The sequence below is a fragment of the Coregonus clupeaformis genome, chromosome 1, assembly GCF_020615455.1.
Source record: "Coregonus clupeaformis isolate EN_2021a chromosome 1, ASM2061545v1, whole genome shotgun sequence".
Taxonomy (NCBI): domain Eukaryota; kingdom Metazoa; phylum Chordata; class Actinopteri; order Salmoniformes; family Salmonidae; genus Coregonus; species Coregonus clupeaformis.
The window spans coordinates 85,023,499-85,040,891 of record NC_059192.1 but is presented as its reverse complement, the minus strand read 5'-3'; the positions used below and the strand labels follow the sequence as shown (position 1 = coordinate 85,040,891).

At 42.7% G+C, this 17,393-nt stretch overlaps 1 protein-coding gene across 1 annotated transcript in view; it reads right to left on the bottom strand.

Moving 5' to 3' along the window:
- Nucleotides 1–17,393, bottom strand: part of LOC121568182 — a 108,013-nt gene that overhangs the window by 67,262 nt on the left and 23,358 nt on the right. The window contains exon 3 of the mRNA XM_041878773.1: nucleotides 15,284–15,552. Coding sequence (XP_041734707.1) covers nucleotides 15,284–15,552 — 269 coding nt within the window. The remainder of the gene's footprint in view (nucleotides 1–15,283; nucleotides 15,553–17,393) is intronic.

Sequence of the window (17,393 nt, the reverse complement as noted above, 5' to 3'; positions counted from 1 at the left end):
GCTCTACACTTTTTCCTGAAGTGTGCACTTGTCCACTACCCACATGGTGGTCCTCTGTAGACCAGTTGGTAGAGCATGGCGCATGTCATTTTAAAATGGAGATAGCCTCAATGGCGCTGCCCGTGCTGTCACTGACAACATCATGGCACAGATACAAAGATGAGACCTCTATATACAGTTGAAGTAGGAAGCTTACATACACTTAGGTTGGAGTCATTAAAACTGGTTTTTCAACCACTCCACAAATTTCTTGTTAACGAACTATAGTTTTGGCAAGTTGGTTAGGACATCTACTTTGCGCATGAAACAAGTCATTGTTCCAACAATTGTTTACAGGCAGATTATTTCACTTATAATTCACTGTATCACAATTCCAGTGGGTCAGAAGTTTGAAGTTGACTGTGCCTTTAAACAGCTTGGAAAATTCCAGAAAATTATGTTATGGCTTTAGAAGCTTCTGATAGGCTAATTGACATAATTTGAGTCAATTGGAGGTATACCTGTGGATGTATTTCAAGGCCTACCTTCAAACTCAATGTCTCTTTGCTTGACATCATGGGAAAATCAAAAGAAATCAGCCAAGACCTCTGAAAAGAAATTGTAGACCTCCACATGTATGGTTAATCCTTGGGAGCAATTTCCAAACGCCTGAAGGTACCACGTTCATCTGTACAAACAATAGTACGCAAGTATAAACACCATGGGACCACGCAGCCGTCATACCGCTCAGGAAGGAGACGCGTTCTGTCTCCTAGAGATGAACGTACTTTGGTGCGAAAAGTGCAAATCAATCCCAAAACAACAGCAAAGAACCTTGTGAAGATGCTGGAGGAATCAGGTACAAAAGTATCTATATCCACAGTAAAACGAGTCCTATATCGACATAACCTGAAAGGCCGCTCAGCAAGGAAGAAGCCACTGCTCCAAAACCGCCATAAAAAAGCCAGACTACGCTTTGCAACTGCATATGGGTAAAAATATTGTACTTTTTTGAGAAATGTTTTGAGAAATGACCATCGTTATATTTGAAGGAAAAAGGGGAACGCTTGCAAGCCGAAGAACACCATCCCAACCGTGAAGCACGGGAGTGGCAGCATCTTGCTGTGGGGGTGCTTTGCTGCAGGAGGGCCTGGTGCACTTCACAAAATAGATGGCATCATGAGGAAGGAAAATTATGTGATATATTGAAGCAACATCTCAAGACATCATTCATGGAAGTTAAAGCTTGGTCGCAAATGGGTCTTCCAAATTGGCAATGACCCCAAGCATACTTCCAAAGTTGTGGCAAAATGGCTTAAGGACAACAAAGTCAAGGTATTGGAGTGGCCATCACAAAGCCCTGACCTCAATCCTATAGAAAATGTGTGGGCAGAACTGAAAAGGCATGTTCGAGCAAGGAGGCCTACAAACCTGACTCAGTTACACCAGCTCTGTCAGGTGTAATGGGCCAAAATTCACCCAATTTATTGTGGAAAGCTTGTGGAAGGCTACCCGAAACGTTTGACCCAAGTTAAACAATGCTACCAAATACTAATTGAGTGTATGTAAACTTCTGATCCACTGGGAATGTGATGAAAGAAATAAAAGCTTAAATAAATAATTCTCTCTACTATTATTCTGACATTTCACATTCTTAAAATAAAGTGGTGTTCCTAACTGACCTAAAACAGGGAATCTTTACTAGGATTAAATGTCAGGAATGGTGAAAAACTGAGTTTAAATGTATTTGGCTAAGGTGTATGTAAACTTCTGACTTCAACTGTATCTCTATGCTTTCAAATGTTTCGGTTTTGATGGTTTCGATTTGGAAAATGTTGACTTATTTTGGACTTTAACGAATCCCCATAGCTAACATATGGCCGCCTATGTCATTTGCACACATGTACATCCCAGCAAACATATATTTTAGTCCCAAAACCGTACTTTACACATTTCTTGACATTTTAGATGTTCGGTAGTGACACTTCTTACAAATCCCATCACCTGCTGATATTTGTAGGGGTGTGGTTTAAGGCACATTCATTCTACAGTCTTTTAATGTTTGTGTTTCAATAGTGACATCAAAAGGTGGGACAGCATTTTTTAAAGATTAAAAAAAAAAAAATTTGATCAGTATCTTTCAATGTAATAATAGAACAACTCAAGATGTTCTACTGAAATAATTGTGTTAAATAATTAATTGCTTTACGTTTAGGAGTCAGTGTTTGGGACACCTCTCAATAGAAATGTGTATAAACAATGACTTTGTACTATATTAATTGAACAATATGTTTGTTATTGCCTTGGATTGAAAATAAATGTCCTAAATTTGGAGACTGAACTGTTTTTTAAAATAGTTTTTTGAGGTGGGACTGCAATTTACACCACTTCTGTAGAATCACCCATATAGGGTGCCATTTGGAACAGACCGTTGACTAGCGTGTTGATATTTGGTGAATGTCATTCTCTCTCTAGGCTGCTCTGTACTGCTGTCCTGTCTCTTTAATGTCTGAGGATCCCTCAGTTTGCTAATTCAGTCACTGTGAGTGTGTGTGTGTGTGTATGTGCACGCGTTCGTGTGTGCGTGTGAGGCAACAGATAGCAATGGAATGGACTGTTTCAGGTTCACCTCCTACAGCTCTGTAATTACTGAGGACAGAGATAGAACCATGACCTTTACTGGAGGGGGAGAAAAGAGAGAGAGAGGTGAGAGAGAGAGAGGTGGAGAGAGAGAGAGAGAGAGAGAGAGAGAGAGAGAGAGAGAGAGAGAGAGAGAGGTGGGAGAGAGAGCGAGAGAGAGGTGGGAGAGAGAGGTGTGAGAGAGAGCGAGAGAGAGGTGGGAGAGAGAGAGAGAGAGAGGTGGGAGAGAAAGAGAGAGAGAGAGAGAGAGAGAGAGAGAGAGAGAAAGAGAGAGAGGTGGGAGAGAGAGAGAGCGGGTGGGAGAGAGAGAGAGAGAGAGAGAGAGAGAGAGTGGGAGAGAGCACGCACCCCTGAGGGGCCCCAGTGTTGAGGATCAGCTTGGCAGATGTGTTGTTGCCTACCCTTACCACCTGGGGGCAGCCAATCAGGAAGTCCAGGATCCAGTTGCAGAGGGAGGTGTTTAGTCCCAGGGTCCTTAGCTTAGTGATGAGCTTTGTCGGCACTATGGTGTTGAACGCCGAGCTGTTGTTCAATAATAAAGATGTTCTACTGAAATAATTGTGTTAAATCATTAATTGCTTTACGTTTAGGAGTCAGTGTTTGGGACACCTCTCAATAGAAATGTGTATAAACAATGACTTTGTACTATATTAATTGAACAATATGTTTGTTATTGCCTTGGATTGAAAATAAATGTCTAAATTTGGAGACTTAACTGTTTTTTAAAATAGTTTTTTTGAGGTGGGACTGCAATTTACACCACTTCTGTAGAATCACCCATATAGGGTGCCATTTGGAACAGACCGTTGACTAGCGTGTTGATATTTGGTGAATGTCATTCTCTCTCTAGGCTGCTCTGTACTGCTGTCCTGTCTCTTTAATGTCTGAGGATCCCTCCGTCTGCTAATTCAGTCACTGTGAGTGTGTGTGTATGTGCGCGCGTTCGTGTGTGCGTGTGAGGCAACAGATAGCAATGGAATGGACTGTTTCAGGTTCACCTCCTACAGCTCTGTAATTACTGAGGACAGAGATAGAACCATGACCTTTACTGGAGGGGGAGAAAAGAGAGAGAGAGGTGAGAGAGAGAGTTGGGAGAGAGAGGTGGGAGAGAGAGAGAGAGAGAGAGAGAGAGGTGGGAGAGAGGTGGGAGAGAGAGAGAGAGAGGTGGAGGGAGCTGAAGGTTCGAGTTGCCAAACGTCAGCCTCGAAACCTTAATGACTTGGAGAAGATCTGCAAAGAGGAGTGGGACAAAATCCCTCCTGAGATGTGTGCAAACCTGGTGGCCAACTACAAGAAATGTCTGAACTCTGTGATTGCCAACAAGGGTTTTGCCACCAAGTACTAAGTCATGTTTTGCAGAGGGGTCAAATACTTATTTCCCTCATTAAAATGCAAATCAATTTATAACATTTTTGACATGCGTTTTTCTAGATTTTTTTGTTGTTATTCTGTCTCTCACTGTTCAAATAAACCTACCATTAAAATGATAGACTGATAATTTCTTTGTCAGTGGGCAAATGTGATAGTAAAACAAGGAACATTTTCCCTCGTGTAGGCATTTTCCACGTCCCAATGAGGACAAAGGCTATTTTAAGCTTAGGGGTTAGGTTTAGGGTTAGGGTTAGAAATAGGGTTAGTGGTTAAGGTCAGTGGCTGGGGAAAAAATTATATTGAATGGAAATCAATTTTAGGTCCCCACAAGGATATTAAAACATATGCTGTGTGTGTGTGTGTGTGTGTGTTCATCCTAACAGTGGTCTCTCTGTAGGGTAAGAACACTACCTAAGGGCCCTTGGCCATCCCCTGGGAACTCTCTCATACAGTAATGTACGCTACGGCCCTGTACAACTACATCTAGACAGGCTACTGCTTCTCATCAAGCCGGCTGTCAAGCCTGTCTCTCCCTACTGAGCTGATGGGTTGGTGAGCTGACTGTTTCAACATACTGTACGTTAGAGGTCTCATGCTGTTGTAAAGACAAGTATTAATACTACTAAACTAAAGTGTACAAACTGTAGGTATGTACAATGTGATATAATATAAAATAATGGCACAATACGTATTCTATTATAGAATTATACTGAACAAAAATATAAATGCAACATGCAACAATTTCAAAGATTTTACTGAGTTCCAGTTCACATAAGGAAACCAGTCAATTTAAATAAATGCATTAGGCACGAATCTATGGATTTCACATGACTGGGAATACAGATATGCATCTGTTGGTCACAGATACATAAAAGAAAAGTAGGGATGTGGATTATAAAACCACTGAGTATCTGGTGTGACCACTATTTGCCTCATGCAGCGAGACACATCTCCTTCAAATAGAGTTGATCAGGCTGTTGATTGTAGCCTGTGGAATGTTGTCCCACTCCTCTTAATTGGCTGTTCGAAGTTGCTGGATATTGGGGTGAACTGGAACACGCTGTCGTACACGTCGATCCAGAGCATCCCAAATATGCTCAATGGGTGACATGTCTGGTGAGTATGCAGGCAGTGGAAGAACTGGGACATTTTCAGCTTCCAGGAATTGTGTACAGATCAATCAATCAAATGTATTTATAAAGCCCAGATGTCACAAAGTGCTATACAGAAATCCAGCCTAAAACCCCAAACAGCAAGCAATGTAGATGTAGAAGCACGGTGGCTAGGAAAAACTCCCTAGAAAGGCAGAAACCTAGGAAGAAACCTAGAGAGGAACCAGGCTCTGAGGGGTGGCCAGTCCCCTTCTGGCTGTGCCGGGTGGAGATTATAACAGTACATGGCCATTAAGGCCAGATTTTTCTCCAATATGTTCAAACCTTCATAGATGACCAGCAGGGTCAAATAATAATCACAGTGGTTGTAGAGGTTGCAACAGGTCAGTACATCAGGAGTAAATGTCACTTGGCTTTTCATAGCTGGGCATTTAGAGGTTGAAATAGCAGGTACGGTAGAGAGAGAGAATTGAAAACAGCAGGTCTGGGACAAGGTAGCACGTCCGGTGAACAGGTCAGGGTTCCATAGCAGCATGCAGAAGAGTTGATACTGGAGCAGCAGCATGACCAGGTGGACTGGGGACAGCAAGGAGTCATCAGGCCAGGTAGTCCTGAGGCATGGTCCTAGGGCTCAGGTCCTCCTTGCGACAATTGTGTTGTGTGAAAAAACTGCACATTTTAAAGTGGCCTTTTATTGTCCCCGGCACAAGGTACACCTGTGTAATGATCATGCTGGTTAATCAGCTTCTTGATATGCCACACCTGTCAGGTGGATGGATTATCTTGGCAAAGGAGAAATGCTCACTAACAGGGATGTAAACAAATTTGTGCACAAAATTTTAGAGAAATAAGCTTTCTGTGCGTATGGAAAATGTCTGGGATCTTTTATTTCAGCTCATGAAACATGGGACCAACACTTTACATGTTGCGTTTATATTTTTGCTCAGTGTAGTATTGAATGCAAGTCATGTTAAGTATATGTTCTTCTCTAGAGCGCATATGGGGCCCCGTGTAGCTCAGTTGGTAGAGCATGGCGCTTGCTACGCCAGGGTTGTGGGTTCGATTCCCACGGGGGGCCAGTATGAAAAAATGTATGCACTCACTAACTGTAAGTTGCTCTGGATAAGAGTGTCTGCTAAATGACTAAAATGTAATAAAAATAACTGAAGATTTAAACATATATACTTTGATCGTGTTCCTGCTTACAAATATCTGGGCATCTAGACAAACGAAAAGCTGTCTTTTAAAAAGCATATTGATGAATGAGTTAAGAAGCTGACAATAAAAATGGGCTTCTTCTATAGAAATAGGTCATGCCTCTCTCTTAATAGTAGAAAGCAGATTATTCTGTCGACGTTGCTACCAGTCATAGACTATGGCGACATCATCTACTGTTTATGAACTCAGATGCCACTTAATTGAAGATGCAGTTTATCATAGCGTACTGCCAGTACTTGACTTGGGCAGGAGCTCAGCGTAGCTGATGATGATGATATGTACAGTAAAAACTAGATTCTTCCAGCTTACTGCTAAATGCCTCTCTGTGGACATAGACTGATAACTGAATGATGTCTTTCTTTAGCACCATAACATCCCAAACAAGCATGACCCTGTTCATACAGTAGTATCTTAATGTGGAGTAAATCATCATCACACACACCCACACACACACACACACACAGACTCTTAACGCACCACGTTTCTCACGGGAGGAGAAAGGAGTGGCCGCAAACCAACGCTCAGCGTATCTGAACTAAAATAGCCCCTCTCACTCACTCACTCACACTCACAGGCCCAGCCACTCTCTCTCTCTGCCCCAGACAGTCCAGCCCTCCCTCCTTCTCACTTCACCTTGCTAATTTGAACAAGGCTTTATTTTGCTGTTTGTCAGCAGCTGAACTGTAGCGGGGTTGTTAGGCCTCTCCCAGGGCTAATTAGGGGACCAATGCTAGCATTCATGGCCCAGCGCGGAGCCCCGTTCTGGGGGAGGCCGCGGCCGCGCTGGCCCTCCTGGCAGCCAGCTCCTGGCACCTCCAAGGCCCTGCGGCCGCCATATTAAGTGACTGCTGAAATTCATGGCCCTGTCTGCCTGCGCTGTGTTGGGCTACGGTGTGTGTGTGCTGGGGAGAACGGGGGGGGTGAGAGGTAAGCAACTATACACAAGGTATGGAAGTGTGTGGTGAGTGTACGCAATATATTGTATGTTATGTATGCATTTTTATGTGTGTCAGTCGGTGTGTGTGTGTGAACTCATATCTTATTCACACACACTGCGCGGGGAGGAGGTGTGTGTATGAGGGCAGAACAGCCATCCTCCTTTCTGAGCGGTTTTGTTTTAAGGGATTAGTCTTAATAAGATGGCAGTTTGAATGCTGGGGGTAATGCATGGAGCAGAACAACACTTTAAATGGTGTTCAGAACAGCCTGCTTGACTTGTGCCGTGATATGATTAGTCCATTGGGATTAGGTTGGTTATTAAACCCTCTGTACTGTCCTGCATGGGTCTCTCACTCTCTCTGTGTGTGTGTGTGTGTGTGTGTGTGTGTGTGTGTGTGTGTGTGTGTGTGTGTGTGTGTGTGTGTGTGTGTGTGTGTGTGTGTGTGTGAGTGTGTGTGTGTGTGTGCATGTGTGCATGACTCAAGTAAAAGTGAAAGTCACCCAGTAAAATACTACTTGAGTCTAAAAGTATTTGATTTTAAATATACTTAAGTATCAAAAGTAAAAGTAAATAAATCATTTAAATTTCCTTATATGAAGCAAACCAGATGGCACCATTTTCTTGTTTTTTTAATGTACGGATAGCCAGGGCACACTTCAACACTTAGACATAATTTACAAACAAAGCATTTGTGTTTAGTGAGTCCGCCAGATCAGAGGCAGTAGGGATGACCAGGAATGTTCTCTAGATAAGCATTAAAAATGTAACAAGTACTTTTGGGTGTCAGGGAAAATGTATGGAGTAAAAAGTACATTATTTTCTTTAGGAATGTAGTGGAGTAAAAGTAAAAGTTGTCAAAAATATAAATAGTAAAGTAAAGTACAGATACCCCAAAAAACTACTTAAGTAGTACTTTAAAGTAATTGTACTTAAGTACTTTATACCACTGCTATACAGTAAATTGGGCACCAGGGTTTTTGACATAAACCTGCAAGTGACCATCTGTTTTCATATCATGAGTAGGACCCTGAGTTTTCCTGACCAAGTGAGCAGACTGTAGCTAGGACCCCAAGTTAATCCTGGCTGGGTAAAACTCCTGTCCCTATCCAACGGCCACGCACAATGTAAGTCCTGCACCAGTAAGCTATTGTATACAGTATATAGTTCATACAGTAGCATAATTAACAGGTGAGGATTACAGCTGTAAGCAGTTGGCCAGGAGACACAGGAGAGACATGTGTTTGCGGATTATTGTAGGCTTAACTCATTATACCAATAGTGTGTATGTGTACATGCGCGCTTGTGTGTGTGTGTGTGTGTGTATGTGTGTGTAGTGTTCCTGCAATTATCCTGTAAGTACACCTGCTGTTATATCAACAGGACAACTGGTGTCGAACGCAACAACATCAGCACTCTACAACTCCCTCTTGACCTCCGGAAATTAGTTCTCATCAGCACACAAACAAACCCACACAAGATGATGTAGTTACAGACATACAGTGGGGAAAAAAAGTATTTAGTCAGCCACCAATTGTGCAAGTTCTCCCACTTAAAAAGATGAGAGAGGCCTGTAATTTTCATCATAGGTACACGTCAACTATGACAGACAAATTAAGAAAAAAAAATCCAGAAAATCACACTGTAGGATTTTTAATGAATTTATTTGCAAATGATGGTGGAAAATAAGTATTTGGTCACCTACAAACAAGCAAGATTTCTGGCTCTCACAGACCTGTAACTTCTTCTTTAAGAGGCTCCTCTGTCCTCCACTCGTTACCTGTATTAATAGCACCTGTTTGAACTTGTTATCAGTATAAAAGACACCTGTCCACAACCTCAAACAGTCACACTCCAAACTCCACTATGGCCAAGACCAAAGAGCTGTCAAAGGACACCAGAAACAAAATTGTAGACCTGCACCAGGCTGGGAAGACTGAATCTGCAATAGGTGAGCAGCTTGGTTTGAAGAAATCAACTGTGGGAGCAATTATTAGGAAATGGAAGACATACAAGACCACTGATAATCTCCCTCGATCTGGGGCTCCACGCAAGATCTCACCCCGTGGGGTCAAAATTATCACAAGAACGGTGAGCAAAAATCCCAGAACCACACAGGGGGACCTAGTGAATGACCTGCAGAGAGCTGGGACCAAAGTAACAAAGCCTACCATCAGTAACACACTACGCCGCCAGGGACTCAAATCCTGCAGTTCCAGACGTGTCCCCCTGCTTAAGCCAGTACATGTCCAGGCCCGTCTGAAGTTTGCTAGAGTGCATTTGGATGATCCAGAAGAGGATTGGGAGAATGTCATATGGTCAGATGAAACCAAAATAGAACTTTTTGGTAAAAACTCAACTCATCGTGTTTGGAGGACAAAGAATGCTGAGTTGCATCCAAAGAACACCATACCTACTGTGAAGCATGGGGGTGTAAACATCATGCTTTGGGGCTGTTTTTCTGCAAAGGGACCAGGACGACTGATCCGTGTAAAGGAAAGAATGAATGGGGCCATGTATCGTGAGATTTTGAGTGAAAACCTCCTTCCATCAGCAAGGGCATTGAAGATGAAACGTGGCTGGGTCTTTCAGCATGACAATGATCCCAAACACACTGCCCGGGCAACGAAGGAGTGGCTTCGTAAGAAGCATTTCAAGGTCCTGGAGTGGCCTAGCCAGTCTCCAGATCTCAACCCCATAGAAAATCTTTGAGGGAGTTGAAAGTCCGTATTGCCCAGCGACAGCCCCAAAACATCACTGCTCTAGAGGAGATCTGCATGGAGGAATGGGCCAAAATAGTGTGTGAAAACCTTGTGAAGACTTACAGAAAACGTTTGACCTGTGTCATTGCCAACAAAGGGTATATAACAAAGTATTGAGAAACTTTTGTTATTGACCAAATACTTATTTTCCACCATAATTTGCAAATAAATTCATTAAAAATCCTACAATGTGATTTTCTGGATTTTTTTTTCTTATTTTGTCTGTCATAGTTGACGTGTACCTATGATGAAAATTAAAGGCCTCTCTCATCTTTTTAAGTGGGAGAACTTGCACAATTGGTGGCTGACTAAATACTTTTTTTCCCCACTGTATGCACCGGTATCTGTACCTGATAGTGTTTACAACTACCTACTGTAACATTTGTCTATCACATGATCTATCAGGCTTGCCTGCAGTAAACAGGAATACTAATAACTGGATTCTAATAATACATGGAATGTACAGCTCATCGAAAAGCCCCAAACAAACAAGCAATTTGTTCAATCAGTTACATCTTGGGATGCTCCTGGATAAAAGCAGAGAGAGGCACTGAGAGTCTGGAAATGTACTCTGTTATATAGGAATCCAATGGCAGTCAGTCAAAGTGACACTGACAGAGACCGACAGAAACGTTTGATGTGTATTGTTGTGCTATACAGGGATCATCTGGAAAAGAGAACTTGGTCTCAGCATTGACTCCCTGTCAAAATAAAGGTAAAAAAAAACAAAAAGGGTGGGGGGGCATTATGCAGCATGTGCTGTTAATAACATTACAGAACAACAGTGTTACACAAGAAACTACCCCTGCAGCTCCACGCTCAAAGTAGAAAGAGCGATAATTTCCTCCTCACAACAGGCTTCAGTCAGACAGCATCAAGGTCATTTCAGTAGCCCCCCTGCCACCTGTCATGCTGTGCTGCACTGCGCTCCCCTCTCAGAACCGAGCCAAACTTTCCACGAAAACAAAAGGCCGCTCCCGCTCGTCTTTTATGACACCAAAGGCAAATAGAGCTGTGGATTTTCCATCGGGAGCCTAAGTGACGGGCCTGGGAGAAACACACTGGAATAGTTGTGTCACTAAGCTGTCTGTCTCTCTCCGTCTCTCTCTACTACTTTAGAGACATTAGTTACATTTTTACCTGACTAACTCATCCAGAATTACATTTCTGCTATGGCTAGAGGTAAAAGACATTGGCTGTACCTCAAATAACACTCTATTTGCCCAAATAGTGCATTAGTTTGGGCTAGAGCCTTTATTGCTTTGTATCTGGCTCTGGCTAAAAGTAGTGCATGACATAGGTAATAACTAGATGTCCTTATTCTAGGAATGAGTAAGGAGAACGAGAAAAGGCCCAAAAAGGAAGTAGATTTGTGGAAATGTGTTTTTATGACATCCTCTGTGAGTCAGCAGTCCCATAGCTCTACCCAGGATTCATAGGGAGATTTGGACCTGATATTGACAGTTAGAGGTAACCATGGCTGACTTACTGGAAGATAGTCCAGAAACAGAGGGGTTTATCAGCCAGTAAATATGGTAGATAATATCCAGCTGACATGACTGAAACCTAAAAAATCCCTCTTAAACGCTCTCTCTCTCTCTCTCTCTCTCTCTCTCTCTCTCTCTCTCTCTCTCTCTCTCTCTCTCTCTCTCTCTCTCTCTCTCTCTCTCTCTCTCTCTCTCTCTCTCTCTCTCTCTCTCTCTCTCTCTCTCTCTCTCTCTCTCTCTCTCTCTCTCTCTCTCTCTCTCTCTCTCTCTCTCTCTCTCTCTCTCTCTCTCTCTCTCTCTCTCTCTCTCTCTCTCTCTCTCTCTCTCTCTCTCTCTCTCTCTCTCTCTCTCTCTCTCTCTCTCTCTCTCTCTCTCTCTCTCTCTCTCTCTCTCTCTCTCAACTAGAGTTTCAATGCTACATCAGATATGCTGGGACTTTCCTCCCACACACATTAGACCTCTTTCCCAATCACCCACACAGTGAGGGAAAACTTTCGGCCATGGTAATGTCAGAGGAGGACATTAGATCTGGCTATCATATAGTTGCTTAGCGACTGCTTCACACCGTTTCAGACTGACATACGACTCTATATGTATTGCGATTCAGTACGATTCAGTACTGTGATTTTATTAAGATTCCATGGTCCAAACATATTGCTCACCATATGTCTGCTGCAGAGGGACAAGAGAGAGCCATGAGAAAACCAGTTGGAGTTTTGGTGCAGGTACAGCCAACTAACGCAAAAATAATATTGCGATATTGTCAAAACAACACGATATACAGTATTTATTGTCAAAAATAATATCCAGATATGTAACTGCATCGATTTTTTTCACCCCATCACTAGTATTATTGTGGTATGTCAATACTGTAGCTGTTGAGCAGTTTGAAAACCCAACAAAACCCTGCTTCACGGCAACCAAAAACACTTCAATGTACCAAAGCGATACATTGCTCTGTATAGCTCTTGCTCCATTAATCTTTCCTCGATTCCTCCCATCCTCTCTCCTCGCCTCCTTCTCAAAACTGAAGAAGGTCAGAGTGGAGGGACCTTGGACCTTCTACTCCAATATGATTGAGAAGGAAGCGAAGAGAGAGGACGCAATGAGGTCCCTTCCATAACACCTCATCTTGAAGTGGAGAGACGATTCAGCAACTCTTGGAGGACAATGGAAGTGAATAAAAAAAGCGTATTTATTGTTCAAACCAACGCGTTTCGTCTTTTTGCCTCCTTCAGGGTTTTTTCTGCCATTGTCCTCCAAGAATTGCTGAATTTCCACTCTATTTCAGTTTGCTCCTCAATTCATGCACCTTGGTTGGAGAGGGTTACGCCAGTGCTCCCTTCTCATAACCCCTCATCTTCAAAGGGTCAGAAGGGGTCAACTCAAGAAGACCTCAACTAACCCCTCATCTTTAGGTCCTGTGGTCAACCAGGAAAAAAATCAAGGCTGTTCTCACTGCAATAAAGGTCAAGCTGTTTGAAAACCCACCACAGAACAACTGCACAGCAACCAAAAACACTTCAATGTGCCAAAACACATTACTCTGTATAGATCCTTCAAAAGTTATCTTTACTCGATTCCTCCCATCCACTCTCCTCGCCTCCTTTTCCAAACCCATTGTAGAAGAAGGTAAAAGAGTGAAGTGCCCTTGAGTGAAGTGCCCTTGAGTGAAGTGCCCTTGGACCTTCTACTCCAAATTATGATTGAGAAGCGAGGAAAGAAGATGCAATGAACAGAAAGACAACTTGAGAAAGAATCCTTTTCAATCTATTGATTGATAATCCATCTCCAGGCAGAACACAGGAAACCAGCACATAGGCTTCATTAATGACTGAGACTGACGTCAACCTGACTCCCTGTTCCCCGACTGACCTTGAAACCCCCTGGATTGCTTGTCAAAATATTTTCAATACTTCTGTGTACCCCATGTCCCTCAAAGTACGTATGTATGTACTTTGAGGAGTGCCCTCAAGATCCTCCTAGATTCTGACTACACAACATACTCAGTGGCCTACCAAACCCTACAGATAAAACCGTTGCAGCAGGGACCTGAGGAACTGTGTCTGAAATGTGCTTTCAAGCTGCAGAGTTCAAGCGAATTCTCCAGCTGGCTGCCACCTACAAGGGATCAGCGATGTGGAGTAAGGACAAGGCAGGGCAGGCAACTACGGGAGATCAGATGTAACACTGGAGCCCAATTCCATTATTAGTTAGGCTTTTAAACAGACATTAAAAGGGATAGTTCAATTTGAATGTTTTTATTGATGTGCTTCTCTTTTAATCATGTCCATTTTCTTATATCTTATGTGAGCATGACATTTTCTTCATCGCTAACTCCCAAAGTGCAACATGTATTTGTGAAAATAAAAACCCATCTACTCTAATTTGGGTAAATGTTTTCAGATAGTTGTCCTCTCTTCCATCAGAGGAAGTTTAGGGAGGCAAGTCTGCTCTGCTCTGTGCTGTGCCAAGCCCAGACTGACTGACTGAACTGAATGACTCATGGCAGTGTGGGAAGACTACAGAATGTACTACTCAGGAAACAGTCATAACTAACATTTGAGGAGGGTTAGGTGAGGTTTTCATGAGAAGGGTTCTGCACCGTGTTATATAAAAACACTTTGAACCTTACCCTAGCGGTATCTAAGTAACGCAGAAGAGGCATGGCATATTGTTTGATTGGCAGATGCCAAAAGGAATGGAGAAACTCTACAGACATTATACAATAGACTCGCATCCGCCCTTACACTCTCTTTCTCTCTGACAGACACACACACACGTACTCATTACATGCAGACACACACTTACCCTGCTGCACAAAAAGTCTAAAACATGCACATACCGTGACCTTGGGACTATAAGGCTCTATCTTCGCAAAGCATAGTTCTGAGATATTGAGCATCAAATGTTTCACATCCCAGATCTCAGAACTGTTTTGTAGTGAATTCTTCTTTCATTACATTTACATTTGAGTAATTTAGCAGATGCAGATCCAGAGCGACTTACAGGAGCAATTAGGGTTAAGTACCTTGCTTAAGGGCACATCGACAGATTTTTCACCTAGTCGGCACAGGGATTAGAACCAGCGACCTTTCATAACCCATAAAGGTCCTCATTTTAAAGGTACCTAAAGTGCAGAGTATCAAAATCCTGTGTATTTGTAAATCCGTTTTTTAGTGGGGTGCAAGAGCAGATAGAACCTTATGGCTCTGAAAAATCTATCTGGGTTCAGCCATAAGGTTCTATCTGATACTTCTGAATTAGACATGTTCAGTTTTTAAGAAAACTGTAGCTATTTGAATACACAAATGATAGAATAACACTATTTTACCAAAATAGAGTCAGAACACATCATCAAATACATTAAGAAATGTACTATGATCAAGAGATGAATTACTGTCATGACTGAACAAGATTTCTGACAGTGTTGTTTTTTTTTGCTTGCGTGCCATTATTGCTGGCTAGACTAACCTAGACCATACTTAGAGGGAGATGGCAGAGACATGTGTTCCGAATGGTCCATCTCTATTTGCTCAGGCTTGTGACTGGATATAACCTTATAGCGCCAAATTTAAATGGGTTTATGCAGATAATTATTTTACCTACAATCTAACTTCACAGACATATGAAGAACCATCTAAAAAATCTATTATATGTGACTGACTCATTTATGACAATAATGTCAGATAGAACCTTATAGTCCCAAGATGTCAATACTCAATCTTAGTCCCCCCCACACATTTACATGACATTTCTGCACAGTCCTGTACTCACATGTATGTTCCTGAGTTTCTTCTTGCCTCTTTCCAGCCTGCTGAGGAGTCTGTGCTGCTGCTCTCTGGGCGCCGGCTGCATCAGACGGTCGTCAACGGATACAGTCTTCCTCAGAGCTGCCCGCTCACCCGCTGTCTCTCCCTCACCCGCTGCTGTTGCTGTCTCACCCAGGGGGAGGCTTCTCACACCCGGGGCCGGTGCTGGGGTTGGGGCCTGGGCTGATGATATGGGAGATGGCTCTGTTCTGTCAAAGTCCCGCTGCACTGAGCCTGGACAACAGAAACCAGAGATGCACTACTGATAACCTACACCAGCATAGACACAGAGAGATAGTATACAAAGCCACACATACACGAATATGTGCACATACACACACACACGCATAAGCGCAAACACACACACATGCATACGCGCGCGCACACACAGAAAGCAATGGCACACAAAAACAAAATATACAGAGATCAATAGATAATTAGAGAGAAAGAGAAAAGGAGAGAACTGAAGGAATACAAGTGGACATATTGTGTGGGAGTGAATTGCTCCTTTGGCACAGTCTTAGAACACCAGGATGAATAGTCTCACTTTGTCTGCACACAAACAAGAATGATCTGGTCTCTGGTCACCTCAAAGACATCTAAATACTCACAAGCCAACACCTCAAACACACACAGACGCACGCACAAACATATACACAAACACACACATGCACACTTAATCTGCAGTCTTCCTCTATTCTCTCCTCCAGCTGTCAGGTGAGGCGGTTTCATCTTTCTCTCTGCTCAGTGTGTGTGTCTGTGTCTGTGTTTGTGCGCGTTTAACTATACTTGTGGGGGCCCCACAAGAATAGTAAACAAACAAACAAACATTTGACCAACTGGGGAAATTTTGTTAGTCCCCACAAAGTCAAATGCTATTTCTAGGGGGTTTAGGGTTAAGGTTAGAATTAGGTTAGGGTTAGGAGCTAGGGTTAGTTTTAGTGTTAGGGTTAAGGTTAGGTTTTGGGGTTAGGGTTAAGGTTAGGGTAAGGGTTTGAGTTCCTCTCTTCCCTCATTCAACTTTCTCAGGTGAGGCGATTTCATGTTTCACTCTGCTCACTGTGTTTGTCTGTCGGCTGTTGCGAGTGTGTGTGTGTGTGTGTGTGTTTTATGTGATAAACATACAGATACGGTTATGTGTGTGTGTGTGTGTGTTAGTGTGCATGCAAGCGTGTGTGTGTGTGTGTGTGTGCAGTAGAATGTATCAGGTTCGTCTCATGGGCTAGCTCAACACCTGAGAGCAGCTCTGTACTGGCAGAAAGACAGAAGGCCTAACCAGCCCATTAAATCTGCATGAAGGCCCATGCAGCCTATCCACCACCCTGTATTATTACGACTACCATTCACAGACAATATTAGCTCAGACTTAAGGATATCCCACATAGGTCTGGCCAATATGTCTCAAATATCATACTCTGGTTTTTTTCTCATTTTTGAAGGTACGACAGTATTTAGTGTTTCTGAATACTAAAAGTTCTAAATATGCTTTATTGGTAGTGCATGGCAACAAATGAATTCTAAGTGGTTTTAGTGGGCTTTCTCCATTCTGATCGCTTTATACTGTTTAACCAAACTTCAACCCAAAATAATAGGAGGACAAAACTTACAGTGAACTAGTCCTATTTGTAGAACATTGCATAGGAATCAAAATTCTCTTTTGTAGCCTCAAACTCCGGTACTCGACCAATGGTTAACATTTGCATAGTTATTTGTTCACTTCCAGCATTTTCATAAATGTCTTAATTTCCTGCACTAATTTGTTATCATTTACACACAGTCACGTTTCTTTTGTCTTATTATGCCTCTATTCGCGTGAGTCAGTAGTTTTGTTCCAGGGCATCAGTGTGCTACGCACATACCAGTCAGCACACTAGCTCTGGTCCAGGCTGTTATGTTAACCACTGTTTCTTGTGCAGCTTGCTAGCAAATATTTTTATAACTAAACCAAGATAGACCACAGACTGTCATTTCCAATGGGAACAAATTAGTCATAGTGGGCAGAACAAGCAAGGTGCTGGGCAGAGCCAAGCACATTCTAGCGAGATCCTATTTGCCTGTTCTAGCATGCATCTGCA